This window comes from Phocoena sinus, chromosome 14, assembly GCF_008692025.1.
Source record: "Phocoena sinus isolate mPhoSin1 chromosome 14, mPhoSin1.pri, whole genome shotgun sequence".
In the NCBI taxonomy this organism is placed as follows: Eukaryota; Metazoa; Chordata; class Mammalia; order Artiodactyla; family Phocoenidae; genus Phocoena; species Phocoena sinus.
In genome coordinates this window covers 50,001,057-50,025,150 of record NC_045776.1, presented here as the reverse complement: position 1 = coordinate 50,025,150, position 24,094 = coordinate 50,001,057, and the positions used below count along the sequence as shown (strand labels likewise).

Here is a 24,094-nt window from a genome sequence, read left to right as displayed (position 1 = left end):
TGGAAGGCTGTGTTGAAAGCCTTGGGTTTGGTTTAGCTTGACATAAACACTATGCTCACAAGAAATGACCTGCACGTATTTACCAAACATATGATCTTTTTTTTTTCTTTTTTCTGGCCACGCTGTGCCGCTTGTGGGATCTTAGTTCCCTGAGCAGGGATCAAACCCGCAGCCCCTGCAGTGGAAGTGCAGAGTTACCACTGGACCGCCAGGGAAGTCCCAGCAAACATATGATCTTGATTTTGTACATCGACAGTTCAACATATTTTTATAAGTTCTTTCAGTGCACTTTGATCTATGCATAAGAATTTGTATTTAACCTAAATGATATTGATAGAGAAGTACACTCACCTGAGTTATGGCTAAGAGCGAGCATGCTTGCCACAAAGCAGTCCCGGTTGTGTGTTTGTGTAACTTGCACTAATAGCCATAAAGGAAACTCAGCTTCACTAAGGCTCTGTTTACAGAACTATTGTGAAAGAGAGCCATTTGTTAACTTCAACAAGGGCCTTTTCCTTTGTGATACAGATGTGAAAATTTGGGGGAAATCTAAAACATTTACTGTGTCCATTGATATATTTGTAACAATTATTAATAGAGTTATTTCAAAACTTCAAATGATTACAGGCAGCAGTTGAAGGACAAATGCTTCTTTTTTTTAAATAAATTCATTTATTTATTTTTGGCTGCATTGGGTCTTCGTTGCTGCGCGTGGGTTTTCTCCAGTTGTGGCAAGTGGGGGCTACTCTTGGTTGTGGTGCACGGGCTTCTCATTGCGGAGGCTTCTCTTGTTGCAGAGCACGGGCTCTAGGCATGTGGGCTTCAGTCGTTTTGGCATGAGGGCTCAGTAGTTGTGGCTCGGGGGCTCTGGAGTGCAGGCTCAGTAGTTTTGGCGCACAGGCTTAGTTGCTGTGTGGCATGTGGGATCTTCCCGGACCAGAGCTTGAACCCGTGTCCCCTGCATTGGCAGGCAGATTCTTAACCACTGTGCCACCAGGGAAGCCCCGAGGCATAATTTAAATACCATAACATGCAACCATTTTAAGTGTGAATTCAATAATTTTTAGAAAGTTTATGGAGTTGTGCAGCTATTACTAGAGTCTAGTTTTAGAACACACATATATATATATATAGAAATCCATTCTGCCAGTCTCTGCTTTTAACTAAGTCTAATCCATTTACATTTAAAGTGATTATTGATAATGAAGGACTTATTTCTGCCATTTTGCTATTTGTCTTATATGTGACAAATGTCTTATATATGTCTTATATATATATGCATTATATATTTTTTGGTACCTCAGTTCCTCTATTACTGTTTTCTTTTGTGTTTAATTAAATTTTCTAATGTGTCATTTTGATTTCCTCCTCATTTCCTGTTCTGTTAATTTATTTTTTTTTAATTTATATTTTGGCTGTGCCATGCGGCATGCGGGATCTTGGTTCCCTGACCAGAGATTGAACCTGTGCCCCCTGCAGTGGAAGCTGGAGTCTTAACCACTGGACTGCCAGGGAAATCCCCTGTAAATTTTTTTTTTTTTTTTTTTTGTGGTACGCAGGCCTCTCACTGCTGTGGCCTCTCCTGTTGCGGAGCACAGGCTCCGGACGCGCAGGCTCAGCTGCCATGGCTCACGGACCCAGCCGCTCCGCGGCATGTGGGATCTTCCTGGACCGGGGCACGAACCCGCGTCCCCTGCATCGGCAGGCGGACTCTCAACCACTGCGCCACCAGGGAAGCCCCCCCTGTAAATTTTTAAAAGTAATTTTCTTAGTGCTTACTCTGAGGATTACAATTAACATCCTAAATTTATAACAATCCAATTTGATTTGACATCAACTTAATTTCAATAGCATCTAAAACTCTGCTCCTATATAGGTCTGTCTCCCCTTTTATGATGTTATTGTCACAAATTACATCTTTACACATTGTTGCCCCTTGGGATAAAAACATAATTATTGTTCTATGCATTTGTGTTTTAAATCATATAGGAAAAAAAGTTACAAACCAAAAATACAATAATGCTGGCTTTTAAATTTACCTCTGTAGTTATTTGTACTGGTGTTCTGTATTTCTTTGTATGGCTTTGAGTTACTGTCTAATGTCCTTTATTTCAGTTTGAAGGACTCCCTTTAACATTTCTTGTAGGGCAGGTCTACTAGCAACAAACTCCTTCAGCTTTTCTTTGGGAATGTCTTAATTTCTCCTTCATTTTTGAAGAATAACTTTACCAGGTATAGAATTCTTGACTGACAGTTTTTTTCTTTCAGCACTTTATTGTCTCACTGCCATCTGGCTTCCGTGGTTTCCAGTGAAAAATAGGTTGTTAATCTTATTGAGGATCCCTTATATGTGATAAATTGCTTCTCTCATGTTGCTTTCAAGATTTTCTCTTTGTCTTTTGACAGTTTGTTTATAATGTGTCTCAGTGTGGATCTTTCTGTAGATGACTAGCCTTTTTATGGCCCAATTTTCTTAAATGACGAGGGAAACTCCTGTGAGGGAAAATACAACATCATCTCACTGTAGATATTATCAAACTACTCTCACTTAGAGATGAAGAACTCTGGCTCTACAATCATGTAGACCTGAGTTTGAATTCTAACTCTACCAGCTCTCTGACCTTGGAAAATTGCAAAATCTCAGTTTTCTTATATATAAAACAGGATTAATAAACCTGTGTATCTCACAGGTTTATTTGGAGGATAAAAGCACTTAGTATTTTTCTTGGCACATAGTTAGTGCTCAATAAATGTGTTTTTTCATGGAGAGAAAAAATTCTTTTTAAGACTTCTGAAGTGGTAAGCTACAAAAATGATTTATCACAATAGTCATTTTAAATTTTTGAGTAAAAAGTACTTTTAATGATGACGTCTACAGTGCATTATACACGGAACACATTTGGCATGCTGAATAATCCACAGGCATAAAGACATTTATAGCCTTCTATAGAATAGCAATGTTGAATTGTTTTGGTAATGCATTAATAACTAGTTCAGATATTATTTATGTAGGGACTTCATTTATTTATGTACTTTCTGGTAACACAAGATGTTCCAGGGTCACTTTTAATTTTCTTTGCTCCAGCGTTGGAACTAACTACTTTTCCAAAAATCTCTGTTTTTTTTTTTTTTTTTTAAATTGAGTGTGGTATGTAGAAACCAAGTCTGGATATGAGGTGTGCTCATTGTTACTGGTGTGTCATTGCTTCTAGACCCTTTCAGGGGACAGAGCTAGGAGTTATATGTATATCTACTAATTCCTATATACACCCACATCATATATACACACACTTTTATCAGCTAAACTAACATTTTTGGGGAGGTATTAATTTTTTAAGGTGAATTTTGGTAGCACTAATACATTCTCCCAGATCATAAATTTATTTCCCGTTGTGATTTAGGCTTTCACGAAACCTGTGTTAACTTTTGCTCAACATTGTGGAACCATTTGCCTAGTGAGGAAAAGATTTATTAAATGGTACCTCAGTGGTCTTAGTCAATAGAACTGCCTGTGTTGTGCTGTATACATGGGCTCCTGGCCAAGGGGGCTGAAAATCCAGCCCGGGCAAGGCTGTATCTGCTCGGAGGCAGGGAGCCTTTTTCTGCTTCTCAAAAAAGAGCTGTTTGCATGAGCTAGCAGATCCTTGATTAGATCCCTCCTGCCAACAGGGTGGAACCTGCCCTAGGGAGAGCCAACTCATTGAGTCCCATGTGTCCTGCCCGTTTCTCAATATCATAAGCATATTGTATTCTCTTGGTTTTCCCATCCTAGATGTTTAGAAAATACATGTGGAAGTAATAAATGAATATTAGCTTGAGAGAAATATAGGTTTTAATTAGATTATCTATGCATATCTTAACTGTGGGGTATGATGTAATTCTCCATTACTTTCAAGTTGCACTATATACTGTGTACAGGAGTGATACCAAATTAAGGGGGGGCGGGCAGAATGGGGAATAGGGAGAACAGCCTAGTAACCAGGAGACTTGCTCCCCTGTTGTTTTTTTCTTTTTTTGGTTCAATAGCTCCCCTATTTAATGTGGAGTATTAATTTAACACTTAACCGGTACCTGGCACTGTTCTGAAGCCCCTTTCACAAACTTCTTCATCCTCACAACAATTTATAAAGGAGGTACTCTTAGCACACTCAATGTACAAATGAGGAAACTGAAGCACAGAGAGGTTAAGTGATTTGTTCAAGGTCACGCAGCTAGTACGTGGAAAAGCCAGGTACTCTGGCTGCAGAGTTGTGCTATGCTGTGCTATGCTGCCACTGCCGAGCCAACTCCTCTTCCCTCCGAGTTCCAGCCAAACTCTGTGCCACCTCCCTAACTCCATTCATGGCCTTGGAGCCATTGATTTTCATGTCTGTATCCTTATTAATTCATGAGCTTCCTGAGTGTGAGGCCACATTTTCCTGCTGTTTGTCTTCCCTGCGGCAGCTTATCACAGACACTTCATAGATGCTTTTTGGAGAAATGTGCAAAGGGCAACACCATCATAGAACTTTCCTACTAGAGCAACACCTTGATGGAAGTGCTGTTTGACAGAAAGAATACCTGACTTTCAACAACCTGCCTCTGGAAGACAGTTGTGGCCCTGGTGTGTTGAATTTCAAAGTAATGCCTAATGTAGTGGCAGAGACCAATGACTAGGACTGGACCACCAGAAGCTGGAAGAGGCAAGGAAGGATCCTTCCTCTACAGGTTTCAGAGGGAAAAGGGCCCTGCCAATGCCTTGATTTCAGACTTTCAGCTTCCAGAACTGTGAGACAATAACTTTCTGTTGTTCTAAGCCACCCAGTTTGTGGTACTTTGTTACGGCAGCTCAGCTTAGTCCGTTTGGGCTGCCATAACAAAAAAATAGACTGATAGCTCATAAACAACAGAAATTTATTTCTCACAGTTCTGGAGGCTGGGAAATCCAAGGTCAAGGTGTGGGCAGATTCAGTGTCTCGTGAGGACCCACTTCCTGTTCGTTGATTGCTGTTTTTTCACTGTCCTCACAAGGTGGGAAGGGTGAGGGATCTCTCCAGGGCCTCTTTTATAAGGGCACTAATTCCGTTCATGTAGGTGGAACCCTCATCCTAATACCATCATCTAGTGGGTTAGGTCTTAACATATGAGTCTGGGGGAGGGACACAGATATTCAGTCCCTAGCAGTAGCTTCAGCTTTAAGCCAGGTCACCAACCTCTCGGTCAGTCAGCAGTGTTTAATGGACCAGCGTGTGAGTTATCTGTGTATGGGAGGGTGGAAGATGGGGGACTACATGAAGCTCTTGGGTGGTCCTAGGGTCTCTGCTTTTGAGACTTTGCAATCTGATATTCATAATTAGTCCCTGAACAGAATAAGGAGAGCTCTTGGTTGAACAAATATTTAGGGATCACCCATATTGAGAGTAATCCTTAAATATGAAGAATATATCAGTGGGGCATAAAATAAGGATTGCCTAATAACACGGGTGGGGTGGTGGGAGTCTGGGGGCTCTGGACACAGTGAGCTGCACAGAGCCCAGTGGTTGGGTGATTCCTTTACTAGTGAGGGCTCTGGGGGCTGCATCAGGGGAAGGATGGGGTGGGATTGTGAAATGAAAGGCCCAGCTCCTTGTTTCCCAAGATTGGCTCTGCAGAGACTGAATATGGCTGAGGATTTGTGTGTACAAAAGACATTGGTGGCAAAGATTCTATGCAAGGTAGTTTGCCTAATGATTTGATGAGAACACAAAAATTTTAGACTTTCAAACTTTCCTATATGTCTTTTTTTTTTTTAAAGGAACTGAAGCTTTTTTTTTTAACATCTTTGTTGGGGTATAATTGCTTTACAATGGTGTGTTAGTTTCTGCTTTATAACAAAGTGAATCAGTTATACATATACATCTTATCTGTTTCTAAGTGATGTTCCTATTTCATTGTGACAGCTGATCACTTAATGTATCTTTAATGTGACATTGAATTTCGAATGTTTTTAATGTACCAGAAAAAGTAGCAGAAGTTGCTGAGAGACCTCTTCAGGAAAATCTTTTAGTAAGATTGCCACAAACTAGTTGATTTTTTTTTCCCTCTTGTTTTATTTCACTATCTTTTAGGTCAAATAGTAGACTTTTATTTAAATAAAAATATACCTTGAAGGCACTTTTTCTAATAGAAATACCAGGACCTGATAAAGTTTTCATTCCCTTTCTCTGAGCACCATGCTGGTTTTTTTTTTTTTTTTTTTTTTTTTTTTTTGCGGTACACGGGCCTCTCACTGTTGTGGCCTCTCCCGTTGCGGAGCACAGGCTCCGACGCGCAGGCTCAGAGGCCATGGCTCACGGGCTTAGCCGCTGCGCGGCATGTGGGATCTTCCCGGACCGGGGCACGAACCCGTGTCCCCTGCATCGGCAGGCGGACTCTCAACCACTGCACCACCAGGGAAGCCCCACCATGCTGGTTTTGAAGTAACACTTCATACCCCTCACATACTTGGTGTTACATGCAGCCGCCTTTTTCTTTGATCCGTTGCTTGCCTTGGTTCTGGAGTGTGGTTTTTCCCTAGCTGTAATAGATAGCAACTGTCACTGGAGCTTAGGAAGACCATAGCTGAAAGAGTAAATCTGCTTGATTAACCACAAGGAAGATGAGGCCAAGGGCCTTCACAGTCATGATAGGGATGTTTGTAACCAATGGTTCTCCATCTTCACTGAACACAAAATACAAAGGGTGGTGTAGCTTTGCAGAGCGAAGGATTGAGTTCAGCTGTGGAGAAGGACTGCCTCCAGTGCACTGCACCACTGAAAGGATTTTCAGAGAGGAGGGCGAGAAGGCTGTCTCCAGGTCAGAATCGTCTGTGTGATTTTAGGTTGCATCATAGGCAATCCAAAGGCTTTAATTGGGGCCTAGCAGGGGCCTAGCATGGGCAGCTGCCCTCCCCACACCAGTGCCTTGCAGTTTTCTGGAGGGAGCTGCAGTCAAGGAGTCAGGCCCCCGTGGACCAGCCATGCTCATATACTTATCTAAATTCTCCGCCCTGGAGCCTCTGTTCAGAGGCCTCCATTGAGACTCCTTTTTGGGGTGCTATCAGGGTGCTACGGGTGAGGCCCTTTCCCCCACTTGGACTTGGTACTGTTCTACTCCTCTCTGCATCCCCCTCCCAACTCCCTGGGTGCATAAGAAGGCAGGAGCCTTTTGTTTGGGGTTCCTGGGCAGTGTGCTCATTCCCCTGTCATCTGACCCTTGCCTGGTGCCCTTCCATGGGGGAAATGGAACCCTGGGGAGTTGGCACCTTTCTCCTTTGCCTTTTGCCTGCACAGTCAGGCACAGGAAGTGAATGGTCTTGATTGCTGCTTTCAAATTAGCCCCTTGTCCTCCTTGACCACCTAACACCTGGCAGCTCACCCAGATCTGTCTTTTGTGGACGATCCCTATTGTAGCTTTTTTATCACCTAGGGAAGGAACTGCCACCTGGAAGCATGCATGTACACATACTTGTGTGCAATATTCATCCACTACTATATTTAACAAATATTTATTGACATCTCTGTGCCAGGCACAGAGGACAGGGATATGATGGTCTGGGAGTACAATTCCTAACAAGGCAGAAAAAAGGTCCCTGCTTATAAGCAGCTAACCTTCTATGAGGAGACTGTAACCAGTGAGCAAACTAATATGATAATTATAGATTGTTATTGTGTCTTGGAGAGAATAAATGGGATTTTGCGATTGAGATTAAAGAGGGAAGCTTCTATAGGTCAAGTAGATGGAGAAGCTTTTCTAAGGAGTGTTATTGGTATGGAAAGCTGAGGGTTGAGAGGAAGCCAGCCCCAAGGAAAGGCTGGGAAAATGTGTTCCCAGCAGAGGACCAGCAGGTGCAAGGGCCCTGAGGTGGGAACATGTTTGGTGTTTCTAGGAACTCAGAAAGCCACGCTGCCCTAGTTTTTATATGGTTTGAATGTTATCTCTGAGTGAGGCCACTTTCCAGAATTTATAAATACTTCGTTTTATTTTTGTATGTATGTATTCCCTTTCTGGCTCTCAAAAGAATTTAGGTGACTGATAAAATTTTAAAAGGATGAATGAAAGAGTTGAGGGCATTAGGACAATGAGAAAATAAAGTGGTAAAGAGTGTAGTAGGGCTTCCCTGGTGGCGCAGTGGTTGGGAGTCCGCCTGCCGATGCAGGTAGTTATTTCATAAGGAGATTAATAGCTGAAATGGAATTGAGAGGGAAATATTTGGTTTGAGGAATGCCTCAGGTCCAGGTCAGACTCTCTCCTGAGGACAGTATCTGGCCCTTAGCAGGTCAATAGTTGACGGTTGGATGAATAAACTGTCAAGGCAGAGCTGCTTTTGTAAATCTAGGCTTCGGGATGAAGCTCTAAAGCCACCAGGGAAGCCCGAGACTAAATAATTTGACTAACATTTTGAAGCTGTGACTGGTAGAGGCAGGATTTAGACCTCCATCATTCTACTCCAAAATGCATCTCTTTGAAACAAATTAAAAGAAAAACCCTCTGTAATTTAGCCTGAGTGGACACAGTTTTTGAGTAATAGGTATACATTTTGCAGGTGTTTGCTTATCTGCCTGAAAAAATACATACCTGGGCTTCCCTAGTGGCACAGTGGTTAAGAATCTGCCAGTCAATGCAGGGGACACGGGTTCGAGCCCTGGTCCGGGAAGATCCTACATGCTGTTGAGCGACTAAGCCCGTGTGCCACAGCTACTGAGCCTGCACTCTAAAGCCCGCCAGCCACAGCTACTGAGCCCACATGCTGCAACTACCGAAGCCCACACGCCTAGAGCCCGTGCTCTGCAACAAGAGAAGCCACTGCAATGAGAAGACTGCGCACCACAAAGAAAAGCAGCCCCCGCTCGCCACAACTAGAGAAAGCCCGCACGCAGCAACGAAGACCCAACACAGCCAAAAATAAAGAAATAAAAAATAAATAAATTAAAATATGCGTACCTGGAACCAACCTGGAGCCCCTTGTTTGGTCTCTCAAATCCCTTGCTCCAGGAACCCGGCACACTAGAGGGCAAAGCGCCCCCTTCTGGTGGGGTGAAAGCTGTGTGTGGGCCGCAGAGCTGGGTGCTCTCCTGGGCTGTGTGATCGCCCTTCACCCCACTCTGTGCAGACGTTTAGGTGCTCAGGACATTTACAAGATGCTTGTCTTAGCTGTAGGTAACCACGCCCATGTGCTTTGTGTCTCTCAGAATGGAGAACGTTCTGAACAAGGTTTTGGTAAAGGAGGAATCCCAAGTTTGGAATGGGCACACTCCAGAATGTTCTCCACATCAGGGCTCCAGCTGGCTTGGGTCTGGCCACTTGAGACAGTGCCTTTAAGGCACATAACCTCAGGAGCCTCGGTGAGTGATGGTGAGGAGGAGGGTTCGCGGTAGCGCAAACGTGGTGATCGTGAAACAGGGCTGTCGATGGGTGAGCGTGGTTAGATCTTGCCGTGTTTTCTGTGCCTGCCGCAGGGCACGGCTGCAGCTAAGCTTCTGTCAGATGGGGTTCTCTCCTCAGCTGGATCTCTTCCCACACATCTGGTCGTGGGCAGGTGTTTGGAAAATCACATAATTGCTATTGCAGTGCGGCCTCTCTCCATCCAAATCTAAGACGGGGCTCTTTGATGCAGCTTCCAGAGCAGCCAGGCCAGGATGGAAAGCGTTCTGAGCTCTAAGGACTGTGGCCAGACCCACACACGGGTCCTGGTTCCTGCACATCCCAGCTGTGTGGTTTTGAGGTGAGCCCCTTCACCGCCGTGAGCCTTCACTTCCGGGTCTTTAGGTCCTGATTTGATACGCATCTGAGAATGTGGTGAAGATTCGTCAGGGGAGGCGTGGCATGTCTCTCCTGGGCTCCCACGCCCCACACGCTCGCTTGATCCCAGCCCCTGGTGGTGACATGTTGCGTTTGAGTTACTTGTCTTCTATCCCACTGAATTTCTTCCGGGGCCGGGTCCAGCTCTTAGCGTTTGTTCCTTTGTTTTTACCCCAGCGTCCAACACAGTGCTGCACACACTGGTGGCGATTTGGAAAAGCTGAATAAATGAATGACTGTTCAGACAATAAAAGAAGTCGTGTTAGGGAGTGGTGCTGTAATCAGCCTCCAGTTTCTTAGAACAAGACAGTGTTTATGCTGTGAATTCAGTTGCACAGTATTATATATGAGAGGCTTCTGGTTAAGGAGAATCATCAAAAATGTGAGCAACTAGGACAGACTATTTTTTTTTCCCCCATCTTTCTAAATGAGGGTAGGTCACTCCGTGGGCTTCTGGGCAAACACTAGCTTGTCCTCTGGGGACCTCCAGCCTTGGATCTCTACTCTCTTTTGTTGTTTATTTGAACAATTTTGTCCCCTTTCCTTCTAGCCCCTTCTATTACATTTGCTGTTTTCCACACGACTAGGCTAATAGTAGCTTTGACACAATTCAGAGCGTGAGTCCCGTGTCTTGTTTATCTTTCAACATTCTCATCTCTGTCTGGAATAGCTTCTGATACAGAGCACAGGGTCAGGGCAGGTTTGTTGCCTGGATAGATGAATAACTGAACACAAGGATGTAAGAATCCTCTCTGTTCTCTGTCTGTCCCCCTCTTCTCTGACTTCTACCAGTTTTTGTCCTGCTTTTATTTATGGTTATTTAAAAAATATTTGACCTCAGGTGCAGAATTAGATTAGATTATGGATTGTTCATGACCCTCAGTTTAAGACAAGCTTTCATCATTGGTCCTTGCATGATAAGCCTTAATGTGTATGTGGATGGATGGATTTAAAATAGTATAACAAGGGACTTCTCTGGTGGTCCAGCGGTTAAGACTCCACCCTTCCACAGCAGGGGGCATGGGTTCGATCCGTGCAGTGCAGCCAAAAAAAAAAATTTTAATAGTATAATAAGCACCCATGAACTTGCTACCAAAACTCAAAATAGGGCCTTAGCAATAACTTATGTCTAACCATATGATTTCTCCACCTCCCGTCTCTCTTTTTCTCTCAATCTGGGGTAACCATCATCCTGAATCCTTTATTAATTTTTCCTTTGCTTTCCTTTCTATATAGTTTTTTTTTTTTTTTTTTGCGGTATGTGGTATATATATACCACATCTTTATCCATTCATCTGTTGATGGACCCAATGTTCTTAATTTTAATGTAGTCAAATCTGTCTCTTCCTTTGTGGTCAGTGCTTTCTGAATCTTGTTTAAGAACTCATTCCTTGCTCCAAGTTCTTATTCACCTTTATTTTCCACTGAGAGATTTAAAACTTTTATTTCTAATGGTAAGTCCTTAATTCATCTATGACAACAAAAAAGGAACATCTCCATTCCTCATATCTATACTCTGGAGATGGAGATGAATGTAGATTATAAGCATCCACATCCTTGGAGGAGATTTGCTTCTATCACATGTAAGTCTTCTAAACTTCAAGAAATAATAATTTAATTCCCTCACCAAATAATTAAACTGGTAAAATGATTTCTAGGGAGAAAATGGGAAAAATAAAAATCATTAAAGGGCAAAATACTCATAAATGTTAATAGGTCCTAGCTTAAATAGTTATCAATTATACTTATTATAATAATAAAATTTTGTAGAAAGGACTCAAACAATTTTTTGAAAAACCCTAATCTGCCTACTAAAAAAGAGTAATTCAGTAAGAAGATGAGATGATATCAGTAGAATCAGAATTCAGTAGAGATGATAATATCAAATAAATACCACTCCAGGATTCCCACTTACCTACTAAATTAACTGCCGACTTCTCACTCCAGTACCCACAGCCCAGCCACAGCTCCCCCGCTTACCTTTCAAGTGTAGTTTTCCATTACTTATGCTCTTGTTCAAATGGACCAGCTGGTCTCTGTGCCTTTGCTGCTCATTCCTCCACCTGGAACACCTTCCTTGTTGACTGCTCACTGACACTTACCAACCTCCTCTCCATCCTCACAGGCAGCTGAAATCCCACCTCTTCCACCCTGCCTTAGACCCAGCGCTCTATACTCTTGCCAAACCTACTTCCTGTATGGTTACTTGTATGCTTATCACCTCCACTGGGGCTGTGAGCAGGGATCCTCTTTGTATCCCAGGGCTTGACACAGAGCTTGCAGAGGAGGATGTAAACAGCAAAAAGGATTTGCTGAAGGAGAACATCATTGCATCTCAGGCACTACAGGCTCTTCTTAAAGTGTCATACAAGACAAGAAAAACATAGCTCTAACTGATGGAAGATAAATATAATGTGTATCCTAGAAACACGATAAACAGAGGTATAAACAGGTGATATGGTTTAAGACTGAACGAAAAAGAGAAAGCCTTACTACTGTCTTCAGAAAACATTATGATGAAATTCAATAGCTGAATTCTCTAAGCTATAGAAAACAGTCTTTGTTTCAATTACCTCTTCTACTAAATTGATAAGAAAAAACTACTTGACAATGAAACAAGAGCTTTATTATTTCAGGGCCAGTTCTGTGACTATTGCAATTCTGAGGACCCCAGGAAAGCACACCCCATCACCAACGCAATTGATGGATCCGAACTTTGGTGGCAAAGCCCTCCTCTCTCCTCAGGCACGCAATACAACAAAGTCAACGTCACCTTGGATCTGGGGCAGGTGAGTTGGGGCATTTCATCTGGAATGAGGAAAAATTAGTTTGGATCATTGTTTCTGTGGTTATTTCTTTCCTTACTTAATTTTTTATTGGAGTATAGTTGATTTACAATCTTGTGTTAGTTTCTGCTGTACCGCAAAGTGAATCAGTCATACATACACATATATCTTCTGTGGTTATTTCTGATAAAATAATGATTATTTTAAAAACAAACTTCAGTTTCAGTTCACTAATCACTGTGAAACCTGTTACATTAATATTTGTGTCCCTTGTCACCCAGCACAGTGCGTGTCACGAGGCAGACACCCATACCCATCTATTAAATGAGTTAAAAAATAGTTGTAAGTTGTATCATTGGCAAAGGTATTTTTGGCAGTGGTAGAGTACATATAACATAAAGTTTAACATATTAGCCTTTTTTTTTTTTCTTTGCGGTACGCGGGCCTCTCACTGTTGTGGCTTCTCCCGTTGCGGAGCACAGGCTCCGGATGCACTGGCTCAGCAGCCATGGCTCACGGGCCCAGCCGCTCAGTGGCATGTGGGGCATGTGGGATCTTCCCGGACCGGGGCACGAACCCGCGTCCCCTGCATCGGCAGGCGGACTCTCAACCACTGTGCCACCAGGGAAGCCCCTCCTTTCTTTTAAAGGCTGAATAATATTCCATTGTATGGGTATCACATTTTGTTTATCCATTCATCCATCAATGGACACTTGGGTTGCTTCCACCCTTATGCCATTGTGAATAATGCTACTATGAACATGGGTATGGCAGAGATGTTTTTATAGCATTCTCTTTCCTGGAAATTCTGACTCTGTGGACACTGACTACCATAGTTTTTGTCCTTGTTTGGCCAGCTGGTCCACGAGGGTACCTGACTCAGACCTGTCCTCCTGTGGTAGGCTAAGATGGTCCCCACAATGCTTCACTCCTTGTGTACATGGCCCTCTCTTTTGACTGTGGACAGCACTAGAAATACGATGGATGTCACTTCCGTGATAAAGTGGCATCATATGACAAAGATGAAGGGATTTTGCAGATGCGTTTAAGGTCCCAAGTCAGCTGCTCAAAAGGGAGACTATCCTGAGGGACCTCTCCTAATTAAGGGAGCTCTTAAAAGTGACTGAGCCCTGGCTTCCCTGGTGGCGCAGTGGTTGGGAGTCCGCCTGCCGATGCAGGGGACACGGGTTCGTGCCCCGGTCCGGGAAGATCCCACATGCCGCGGAGCGGCTGTGCCCGTGAGCCATAGCCGCTGAGCCTGCGCGTCCGGAGCCTGTTTCTCCGCAACGGGAGAGGCCACAGCGGTGAGAGGCCCGTGTACCGCAAAAAAACAAAAACAAACAAACAAACAAACAAACAAAAAAAGTGACTGAGCCCTACCCCAAGGAAGAGATTTGAAACATGAGAAATTTTCCTGCTGACCTTGAAGGGGAAAGCTGCCTGTGGTGATGGCCACATGGCAAGGACCTAAGAGTGGGTTCTAGAAACTGAGAGAGGCCCCAGCCAACAGCCAGCAAAAAAAGCAGGAACCTCAGTCCTGCAACCATAAGAATATGGATTCTGCTAACAACATGTGCAAACTCGGAAGTGGGTCTTCCCAGGCGTTCGGTGATTATCTTGATTGCAGCCTTGACCCTGGGCAGAGAACCTGGCTGCATCATGCCCAGACTCCTGACGTAAAGAGCTACAAGATAATAAATGGTGTTGTTTTATGCCGCTAAGTTTGCGGTAATTTGTTAAACAGCAACAGAAAATTAATGCACCTTCTTTTTCCCTCCTTCAGACCAGGCAATGCCTCCCATATATTTCATCCTATTCCTTCAACAAATATTTCTTGAGTACCTGCTATGTGCCAGGTACTATTCTTGGTGTTTGGGATACATAAGAAATACAAAAGGGAAATGCATCCCACAGACTGGAAATCGAATGATACTGAGATTCCTTGAGATTCCTTCCAATGAACGTGCTATCTTCAGTTTGGTGATAGAAGGGTTTTGCACCTCTTCTGCCCATATGTTTTGTTAAATCAGGCCTCTCCTGAGAATATTTTCACCATCAGTTTGCATCTGAGATAATTCAGGGAGATCCGTCATGGTGTGAAAGACTCCGTAACCCCAGTTTCAACTGAATTAGTCTTATCCTTCTAGCATTAATCAGTAGAGATTTTGCCTATAATGACTAGGATTTACCTGTCATACCACTTTTTAAACTGAGGATTTCTGTAGTTAGCTGGGAATTTTAACCCATTAAATGATGTTTACTGAACATACCAGTGCCTTGTGGATTTGCTCTTCTTCCCTTAAGGCTATTTTTTTTTTAAAAACCTACCTTTTGGGCTTCCCTGGTGGCGCAGTGGTTGAGAGTCCGCCTGCCGATGCAGGGGACACGGGTTCGTGCCCTGGTCCAGGAAGATCCCACATGCCATGGAGCGGCTGGGCCCGTGAGCCACGGCCGCTGAGCCTGCGCGTCTGGAGCCTGTGCTCCGCGATGGGAGAGGCCACAACAGTGAGAGGCCCGCGTACCGCAAAAAAAAAAAAGAAACAAAAAACCTACCTTTTAAAAGTACCCTTTTGATGTATCTAAAAATCCTTAATTAAGATAGATGAATTAATAAAACACCAGCGTAGGAGCAGTTTAGTAATTTGCTGGTTGCTGACAGACATGAGCCATGGTAAACATCTTCATGAAGACTGTGCCCACCCACCTCCATCCTGGCTGGGATGCTCCTCTGTAGGTGGCTGAGAGTGTGGGTCCTAGGGTCAGCCCACCCCGGTCCATGCCCCGATGCACTGCTTACTCTCTGTGTGACCCTGAGCCACAGACTTCACTGCTCTCTCTTGCAGTTTCCACATTTATAAAGTGAGATGATACTAGTGCTCGCCTCATAGGATTGCCGTGAGGTTTGAATGAGTTGACTACTTTGTTTTTAAACCTCTTCAGGCTGGTGGTTTTTAAGTAAGTTTTTATTTAATAAAATTAAGTGAACTTTAGTAAACACTCATTATTAAAACAGACCGACTCCTAACTTCTGCTCCTCTAGAAAATACTGTATATAATCCCGTAGAAAATACTCTAGAAAAGTCTAGAAGCAGGGAACGCAATATACATTATGTCAGACTGAGGATGTTTCTTTTTCCTTGTGTTGGAGCAACAGTGCTTTAACAAGCATGTTTTATCTTGTAAGCATCATATTTTATGCCCCAGTAGTGGGATCTGTATTTTCTCCTTTTTGCTGGAATTAACCAGGAAAGTGTCACCGAGAGATTAGATTTCATAATTGAATAGCGACCTACAGACCTTAGATTTAGGAAGTGCAAATCTTTCTTTTTCTTAGTTTTTTAAATTTATTTTTTAATTGAAGTATAGTTGATTTACAATGTTGTGTTAATTACTGCTGTACAGCAATGTGATTCAGTTATACATATATATACATTCTTTCTTTAATATTCTTTTCCACTATGGTTTATCATAGGATATTGAATATAGTTCTGTGTGCTATACAGTAGGACCTTGTTGTTTATCCATCCTGTATATAAAAGCTTACATCTGCTAACCCCAACCTCCCGCTGCATCCCTCCCCCAACCCTTTCCCACTTGGCAACCACCAGTCTGTTCTCTATGTCCATGATTCTGTTCCTGTTTCATAGATAGGTTAATTTGTGTCATATTTTAGATTCACATATAAGTGATATCATATGGTATTTGTCTTTCTCCTTCTGACTTAAGGAAGTACAAATCTTGATGCATGGTTGGGAAATAAAATATAGGCCATGAACTTGTTATTACAGAACCACTTTTTTCTAGCTATTGAGAACTGGAATTTGACTTTGATGTGCTGCAGTCAGTTTGACAGCTTACGTTGTCACGAGGTGGTTACTTTTCTCTGTTGTGTTTTGGACTGCTTGGTGGTTTTCATTGTTATTTTTCTTGGCCAACACAGTTTGACAAGTGAGAACATTGCCTTCAGGACTTGATATGGAAGGGCAGTTTTCCTCCTTACAAGGTGGCAAACGTAGGAAGGTTCTGCAATTCTCCAGGGGCAGTGGCATATTCTGGGGCTGTTCAAGTTCATTACATTATATATTACTAATCAGTTTCAGGCTATAGAATAAGAACAGCATGTGTTACTGGAAACTTTCATCTTGTCTGGCCAAGTATAATGAGTTTATTTTGACATTTGAAGCAAAATGTGGATGTCCGGTTTTTAAAAGGGAATTTTTGGAATGTAGGGACATTTGTTTCTTCCTGGTGGGGCGTGACCTCTGGCCATCCTCCCCTGTGAGATAAGAAGGTGTAGCAATGGGCTTGAGTTACGCTCCTGGATTTCCTTCAGAATCACAACGAATCTTACTCTGTGGACTCCCTATATTCACTCTGCTTTTCCTCCCCCAGGGTGAGATATAAGGAAAAACACATGAACGTGGGTGAGGCAGGGGTTCTCATGGTCCCTTGAAGTCAAGGTGGCCGGGAGGTTGGGAGGGGCTGGATCTCAGGTGGGAAGGAAGAGGGGGACCACCACAGGGGCAAGATAGGATCCCCTGCAGAACAAGCTTGACTCATGGGTTCCAGGGAACAACAGAAAAACCATCTCAAGAAGAATTTTAAGGCTTTTACACAACTTGTCATGCCCTCAAGAGTACTGTTTTTAACCTATTAGTAGTAGAAATAAACAAAGACAAAGCAAACAAACACCCCTCCCTCCCCCCAACCGCAAAAGGAATGAATGTTTGCCTTAGAGGCTGGAGGTATGAAAAGATGCCTTTGCGCCCTGTTCTGCAGGGTTGCTGGGGAAAGGGACCTGGCTGGATAAGACCCCTTATCTTATCTTACCGTAGATAAGACAGTCCTTTGGGCCTTGTTAGAGGCAAAGGCTGTGAGGCCAGACCCTGCCCTCAGCCCTCCAGGACCTCTGAGTGGGCAGCCCGGACCACAGCTCCTGTGCCCGTTCACACATGTACCATCTCCAGGGCCTCCACCTGACTCCCTGCTTCCTGCCTGAGGGCTCTTTCCAGGCCCTGGGAGTTTTCTTAGCCTGTGTTTAGAATAGCTAGCCGTGAAGTGCAGGATTTAATGCCCCCAAGGCAACCCTCAGCCCAGAAGAGACAGGAGTTGGTGGAAAATCCCCTCATTTCCCTGCCTCTTCTTGGGACAATTCCGAGGAGCTTTCTTCACAGTTCTTCAGAGTCTCCACCAGGACGGAGCCCCAGTTGGCCCTGGTGGAATCTGCCTATTAACACCTCAGTCATTGGCTTTTCTCCCTCCTCTGTGTCCCTCTCCCAATTTATACTTCGTGAGATCAACTCCCAGATCAACTACCTGTACCCAAGTCTTTATCTCAGAATTGGTTTTATTTATTTATTTTTTAAAGTTATTTATGTATTTATTTTTGGCTGTGTTGGGTTTTTGTTGCTGCGCGCAGGCTTTCTCTAGTTGCGGCGAGTGGGGGGCTACTCTTTGTTGCGATGCGCGGGCTTCTCATTGTGGTGGCTTCTCTTGTTGCAGAGCACGGGCTCTAGGTGCACAGGCTTCAGTAGTTGTGGCACGCGGGCTCAGTAGTTGTGGCGCACGGGCTGAGTTGCGCCGTGGCACATGGGATCTTCCCAGACCAGGGCTCAAACCCGAGTCCCCTGCATTGACAGGCGGATTCTTAACCACTGAGCCACCAGGGAAGCCCCAGAATTGGTTTTAGAGAGGACCCAAACTAAGACAGGGAAGAAAGGGGCCAAGACTGAGGTCCAGAAACCCCACTAGGCGTCCACACAAGGAAATACTATGAACAAGTTATTTAAAATGCAGTAAGTAGAAAATCCAGAAAAATGTTTCTAAAGCTCTCAGATTAAGAGTAACGAAGGAAACAGCATTATAACTTTTAAAGAAAAAAAATAGGTCACAGAGAAATTTCCCATTAGTCTACCTATTTTTTCATGAACTCAGCATAGACTGTGAACTCCTCAGGGTCCAGATACATCTGAGAGTGAATTTAGTATTCAGATGCCTTCTACGAGCTTTTTTTTTTTTTTTTTTTTTTTCCCCTGGTCCTCTTCAACTTTTATGAGACTTTGGTGGATGAATCCAAAACATTCTTTGTAGCCCTTGTCAGTTCTGACTCAGATGGGAGGAAGGCCTGGGCCACTTTCTGATTCTTCCTGAGTGTGTGGGTTTGGGGGATTAAATTGGTTCTCGGGTTGCCTGGGTCATTAAGAGTCTGACTCAGTTGGGTCTCTGGGTGGATACAGTTCAATCCAGAAAGTGGATGACTATTGGATTTGACTCAGTCTACTAGAATTTCTAGAATTTCTAGGAATTCTCTAGCCTGTAAGCTTCAGGAAGCGAAGGACAATGTCTCCTTGTGTTCACTACATGATATTCTGCTCCCAACATCTTGCATAGTGTTCAGCACATAGTAGATGCTCAATAAATATTTGTCAAGTGAATGTAGAATGAGCCAAGGATGACTCAGGGTCGGTCTGAATTTCCCGGGCATGTAGTACCAGTGGAAGCATATTGCTGTGAGACCAAATCTCTGGGTGGGAGTGGACCAGCATTGGCCCTGTAATTAACTAGATAATTATAATACTTGGGTCTCTTTGCAACATCATTTAAGTATTTTAGAGGAATAACACAAGATACATGTCTTATTCAGAGCAAATTTATAATTAATAAATATTCTATTAATGAACATATAATCATGAGACTCAACCCTTGAAAGCAAATAATTTGTTAGTGGGTAGAAAAATAGGGACTGATAAAATCTCCTGAGCTACTAGGGATGCAATTTTATCCTTTATGCTACTGTAATAACCTAAAAATGGCAATTTGCCTTTGAAGTGCTTTTTAAGGAACTTTCACATTAGGAAGAATCTGGCAGTCTGGCAGTTTTCTTTTTCTTTCTTTTTTTTATTTTTTTGCGGTACGCGGGCCTCACCACTGTGGCCTCTCCCGTTGCGGAGCACAGGCTCTGGACGCGTCAGGCTCAGCGGCCATGGCTCACAGGCTCAGCCGCTCCGTGCCATGTGGGATCCTCCCGGACCGGGGCACGAACCCGTGTTCCCTGCGTCGGCAGGCGGACTCTCAACCACTGCGCCACGAGGGAAGTCCTGGCATTTTCTTTTTATGTATAAAAAACCCAAAGAAGCTAAGTGGATCCACAGCAACAGAATAGAATCCTGAGATGTCAACTTTGCTTAGTTCTCTGAATCACTATCCCAAACAACATTGGTAATGTATGTCTGTGAATAGATTCCAAGATCTTTAAACACTACGATAGAAAATGATGCCTGGGAAATAGTTTCTGACCTAAAAACGGTGTATTCTCTGGCCATGTTGGTTGTTTTCAGTATTTTTTTCCTCAATTGATGTATTCTTTTTTCTCAATATATTTTTCCACCATCTACCCATTTCCTCAAGCCATAAAGTTGAATTAACATTTACTCCATGTATTACTTAAGATTATTACCTAAGGTTACTTAAGATTGAAACAGATAAATCTGATGCTAGTGGCTAAATACAATGCTAGTTTATTTCTCATTCATGAATAGTTGAAGCGTAACCGATCCTGGCCTGGTCACCCGCTCCAAACAATGGTTCCAAGACGTAGACTGACTAACTACAGAGAAGGCAGGAAACGTAGTCTAGCTGTTGCTCTAGAAGGGAAGCAAGCTCTCTAGTCAGCCAGGCAGTCTCTTCTGTGTGCTGCAGGTGGCTCCCACCTGTGGTGAAAGCTGAGATTGTGTATCTCTTCCCAGCTCTGTATCCACTGACATCAGCCGTGGTGGGAGCATTTACACCACAGGAATCAGCCAATGTTACACATCAAGGCTTCTTTCCAGGAGCCAGTACCAGCATATGACTCACTGAGTCTCTTCCACATTCCTGCATTTCCCCCTCCTGCCACTCCTTACCATCTGATTATTACGTCTTGATTCTTAATATCCTGGAGTCCCGTTCCTTCTCTCATCAATACCGTGCTACCCTAGTTGGTCCTTTGACAGCTTTACCTGTGATTAGTCCACCAGCCTTCTAACCCCCCTCCCAGCCTCTGCTCTCAGGTCCCTCCCCTAGTTCTGCAGTCACTCATGGTGCAAATAGATGAGCTGAGAAACAGTAGAGATGACTGAGGTTGGCTGTTTTCCAGGCATCTACCTGTCAATCTTTCTCACTGCTTCCAGAGCGAAACAAAGGTTTAAACGTGTCATTCTCCCTGATGAACATCCTCTAGTTGGCTCCCCATTACTTTCAGAATAAAGTGCAAGTTTCTTGGCGTGGCATATAAGTCCCCTCACGGTCTAGTTCCTGCCTTTTCACCAGCCTCTTTTCTAGATGCCACTTTCTCCCGCAGACCCTACGTCACATCAGTAGGGACCTACTGGTAATTCCCTGAACACTCCGTGACATTTCCTGCTTTGTGGCCTTGTTTGGGTGCTGTTCATGCTCACCACCTGGTCTGGCTACCTCCTTCCCAAGGTAACTCAGGTTATCGCCTGCTGGAAACCTTCCCTGACTGCTTGCTTCCCTCCCTTCTGTTTCTGTTTACTCTGAGGCAGTTGCTATGCTCTGTCACGAAGGCTTGGTACACCGTGAGCTCCTTTAAGGTCAAGGAGCGTACCATAGTCTTCTTTTTCTCCATGGGCCTTAAAAGTCCTGGAAGGGGGCTTCCCTGGTGGCGTAGTGGTTGAGAGTCCGCCTGCCGATGCAGTGGACACAGGTTCGTGCCCCGGTCCGGGAAGATCCCACATGCCGCGGAGCGGCTGGGCCCGTGAGCCATGGCCGCTGAGCCTGCGCGTCCGGAGCCTGTGCTCTGCAATGGCAGAGGCCACAATAGTGAGAGGCCCATGTACCACACACACACACACACACACACACACACACACACACACACACAAGTCCTGGAAGGTCCTACATCCTCAATACATGATGAATTAAATGGAAAGAAACATTTCAATACTATTCTTTTTATAGTATCCCATTTGATTTTGTGTCTTGCTCTAACCATGAACAGCTGGGCTCTATTTTTTAACTATCCCTATTTACATTTGCTAGTTCCCACATAACCAGCACCACAAGTATAACAGACATAACAGAAAATGAGTTAAATATGTTTCCTTCCAAAACATTCAGTAGGCTGTAGTCAGACAACATAAAACCAAGAATCAGAAGCAGGGATAGGAATTGTACGGGGAAGCAGCAACATTTTTCTACTGGAATTTCCTCCCAAACTCTCTGTGAATATATGTTAATATGCTAAAGTGCTAAACAAAGGTCACTGTGACTTTCTTGGGACTCTTACCAGGTCACCCTGAGTCTCACATCATTGTGACTCTGGTGTTCAGCTGTGTGCCAGGATTAAGGCCATTGCGGAGTGGTCAGAGGGATCTTTCTTGTCAGGAAGGGTGATAACCAGGGTTTGGCCTCCCATGGGAGGGTGAGGTCTGCAGTCCAGGAAGAGGCACTAGAGGGGGTAGCTCCCCAGCTGTGGGTCGGCCCACATTGAATTCGTCTCTCAAAGAGCTAGACGGCAAACATGCACCGGGGTTCATTTCTTGAAAACTCCCTGGATCATGGCTTATGCTGCCGAGAGAAAAATAAACAGAAACAAAGCCCTTGGTACCTTCTAGAAAAGGTTAATCCTCTTTCTTTGAGGACCGGCCATGCAGTTAAGAAGATAGGAGGAAGATGGCACGCCAAGGCACCGGTATTGAGTTCTGTGGAACTGGGAATTGACCAGAAGGAGAGCCACTTGGTTTCTTGGGAAGGACCCAGGCTGCTGTACCAGCCTTTGGCCCCAGCGGGGTGGTCAGGGTGGAGAAGAGACTGACTGAGGCATAGAACCCGGGCAGGCTGGGGTTGGAGTGTCCTGGCAGGCCCTCCCCCGTGTGTGTGGGGAGGACTCCCTGCTATGGCTGGAGACGCTTGTGGACAGTGTTGGTGAATGTGCTTTGATCCTTGTGAAGCACTAGGCAGACATAGACTAGTGCTGTCATTACTTAGAGAAATTGTCATTGACACCCCTCCTTCTCTCCTTTTCTAGGCTTCCAATAAGCTTACACTGCCTTATCTCTTCCAAGTGGGTGAAGGATCTATAAATATATTCACAGTAAAGTTATGGAAGCTCAGTACTGATGTTATGTCTTCCCAGAATGTTTGCATCTTAAAAAATTATTATCTACGTTTGCCATGGAACTAGTACTTCTAGGAATTTATCCTAAGGAAATAATGAAATAAGTGCTTAAAATGTTTGAGCAAAGATATTCTTGGGAGCATTGTTTATAATTATATAACGTGGGAAGCCATCTCACGTCCAGTAAAAGGGGACTGATTCATTGAATGGATTAATTGGCAACCATTGGAAGGATGCCACAGAGGGGGTCTTTGTTGATCTGACGTATGTTCGTGCTATAGTGTGAAGGAAAAAAAGCAAACTATATGTAAGCTGTATATATAGCGTGGTATGATTTCCTTTGTGTGTATAAGCAAAGCAAAAAGTCAGGAAAGAGGGAATCTAAAATGCTGAGTGCTTTTTCTGGATGGAGCAATTATTGATTTTTACTTTCTTCTGTGAATCTATTTTACAGTGTGATTCAGCTGCATGGCTCTGGGTTATTACATAGGTACAAATCTGGCTCCAGAACTTTCCAGCTGTGTGACACTGGGCCCTCTTAGTTAATGTCTCGGGGTCAGTTTCTTCTTCTGAGATTTGGGGATGAATCTAGAACCACCCTCATAGGGTTGTTGTGAAGAATTAATAAGGTCATACAGAAGAGCTCTTAAAATTATGCCTTACGCACTATGAGAAGTCAGTCCATGTTAGCTATTATATCTGTATGTTTTTCACTGAACATGTATTACTTTTAGAGTTAGAAAGACAGTAAAGACGATTGGGAAAATCTCTCCTTTTGGGGAAAGAAGAAGAATTCAATACAGAGAGGGCAAAAGGCACAGTTATTCCTGGTGGGATTGGAGGTATTGATGGAAAAGCTTACTTGGAGCTTTCCTGATGCCCTCCATCCCCCAGATATGACCATTTCATCCCTCAATGAGGTTGGCCTGCTAGAGATCTTTAAATGCCAACAGAATCAGAGAAATGCCCAGTAAATGGAAAATTTTTTTAAAAGAGCCTCTTTTATTCTTTAGCTAATCTTGAAAACTGTTTCTTCCCTTGTGAAACTTTCGTGATTTCAGGCATATTTTAGCTTTAAATCATGGAAGTTTTCCTATTACTATTAATGGCAAGCATATATAAGGAAAAACTGAATTTCATGAATTCTTCACAAGGGTTCCAACGAGAGCTTGTATTAAACGTAATGTCTCGGGGCATCCCTGGCCCCGGCGCCTTCCCTCCTCTGCCTGCCGTCCTCCAGGGCCCGCACCAGAGCCTCTGCCCCTCTTTCCGCTGGTGGCCCTGGAGCCTTCCTGTGCCACGAGACATTTTCCTTTACTCTTTTCTTCCTGAAGCCTCTCCTTTCCCTAGTCCTGTTTCTGTGCTTTTCACTTTCCATTCTTCCATTGCATTT

General features: G+C 43.8%; 1 protein-coding gene across 1 annotated transcript in view; it reads left to right on the top strand.

Moving 5' to 3' along the window:
* Positions 1 to 24,094, top strand: part of LAMA3 (laminin subunit alpha 3) — a 245,134-nt gene that overhangs the window by 5,115 nt on the left and 215,925 nt on the right. The window contains 1 exon segment of the mRNA XM_032654433.1: positions 12,435 to 12,587. Within this exon segment, the coding sequence (XP_032510324.1) occupies positions 12,435 to 12,587 (153 nt within the window).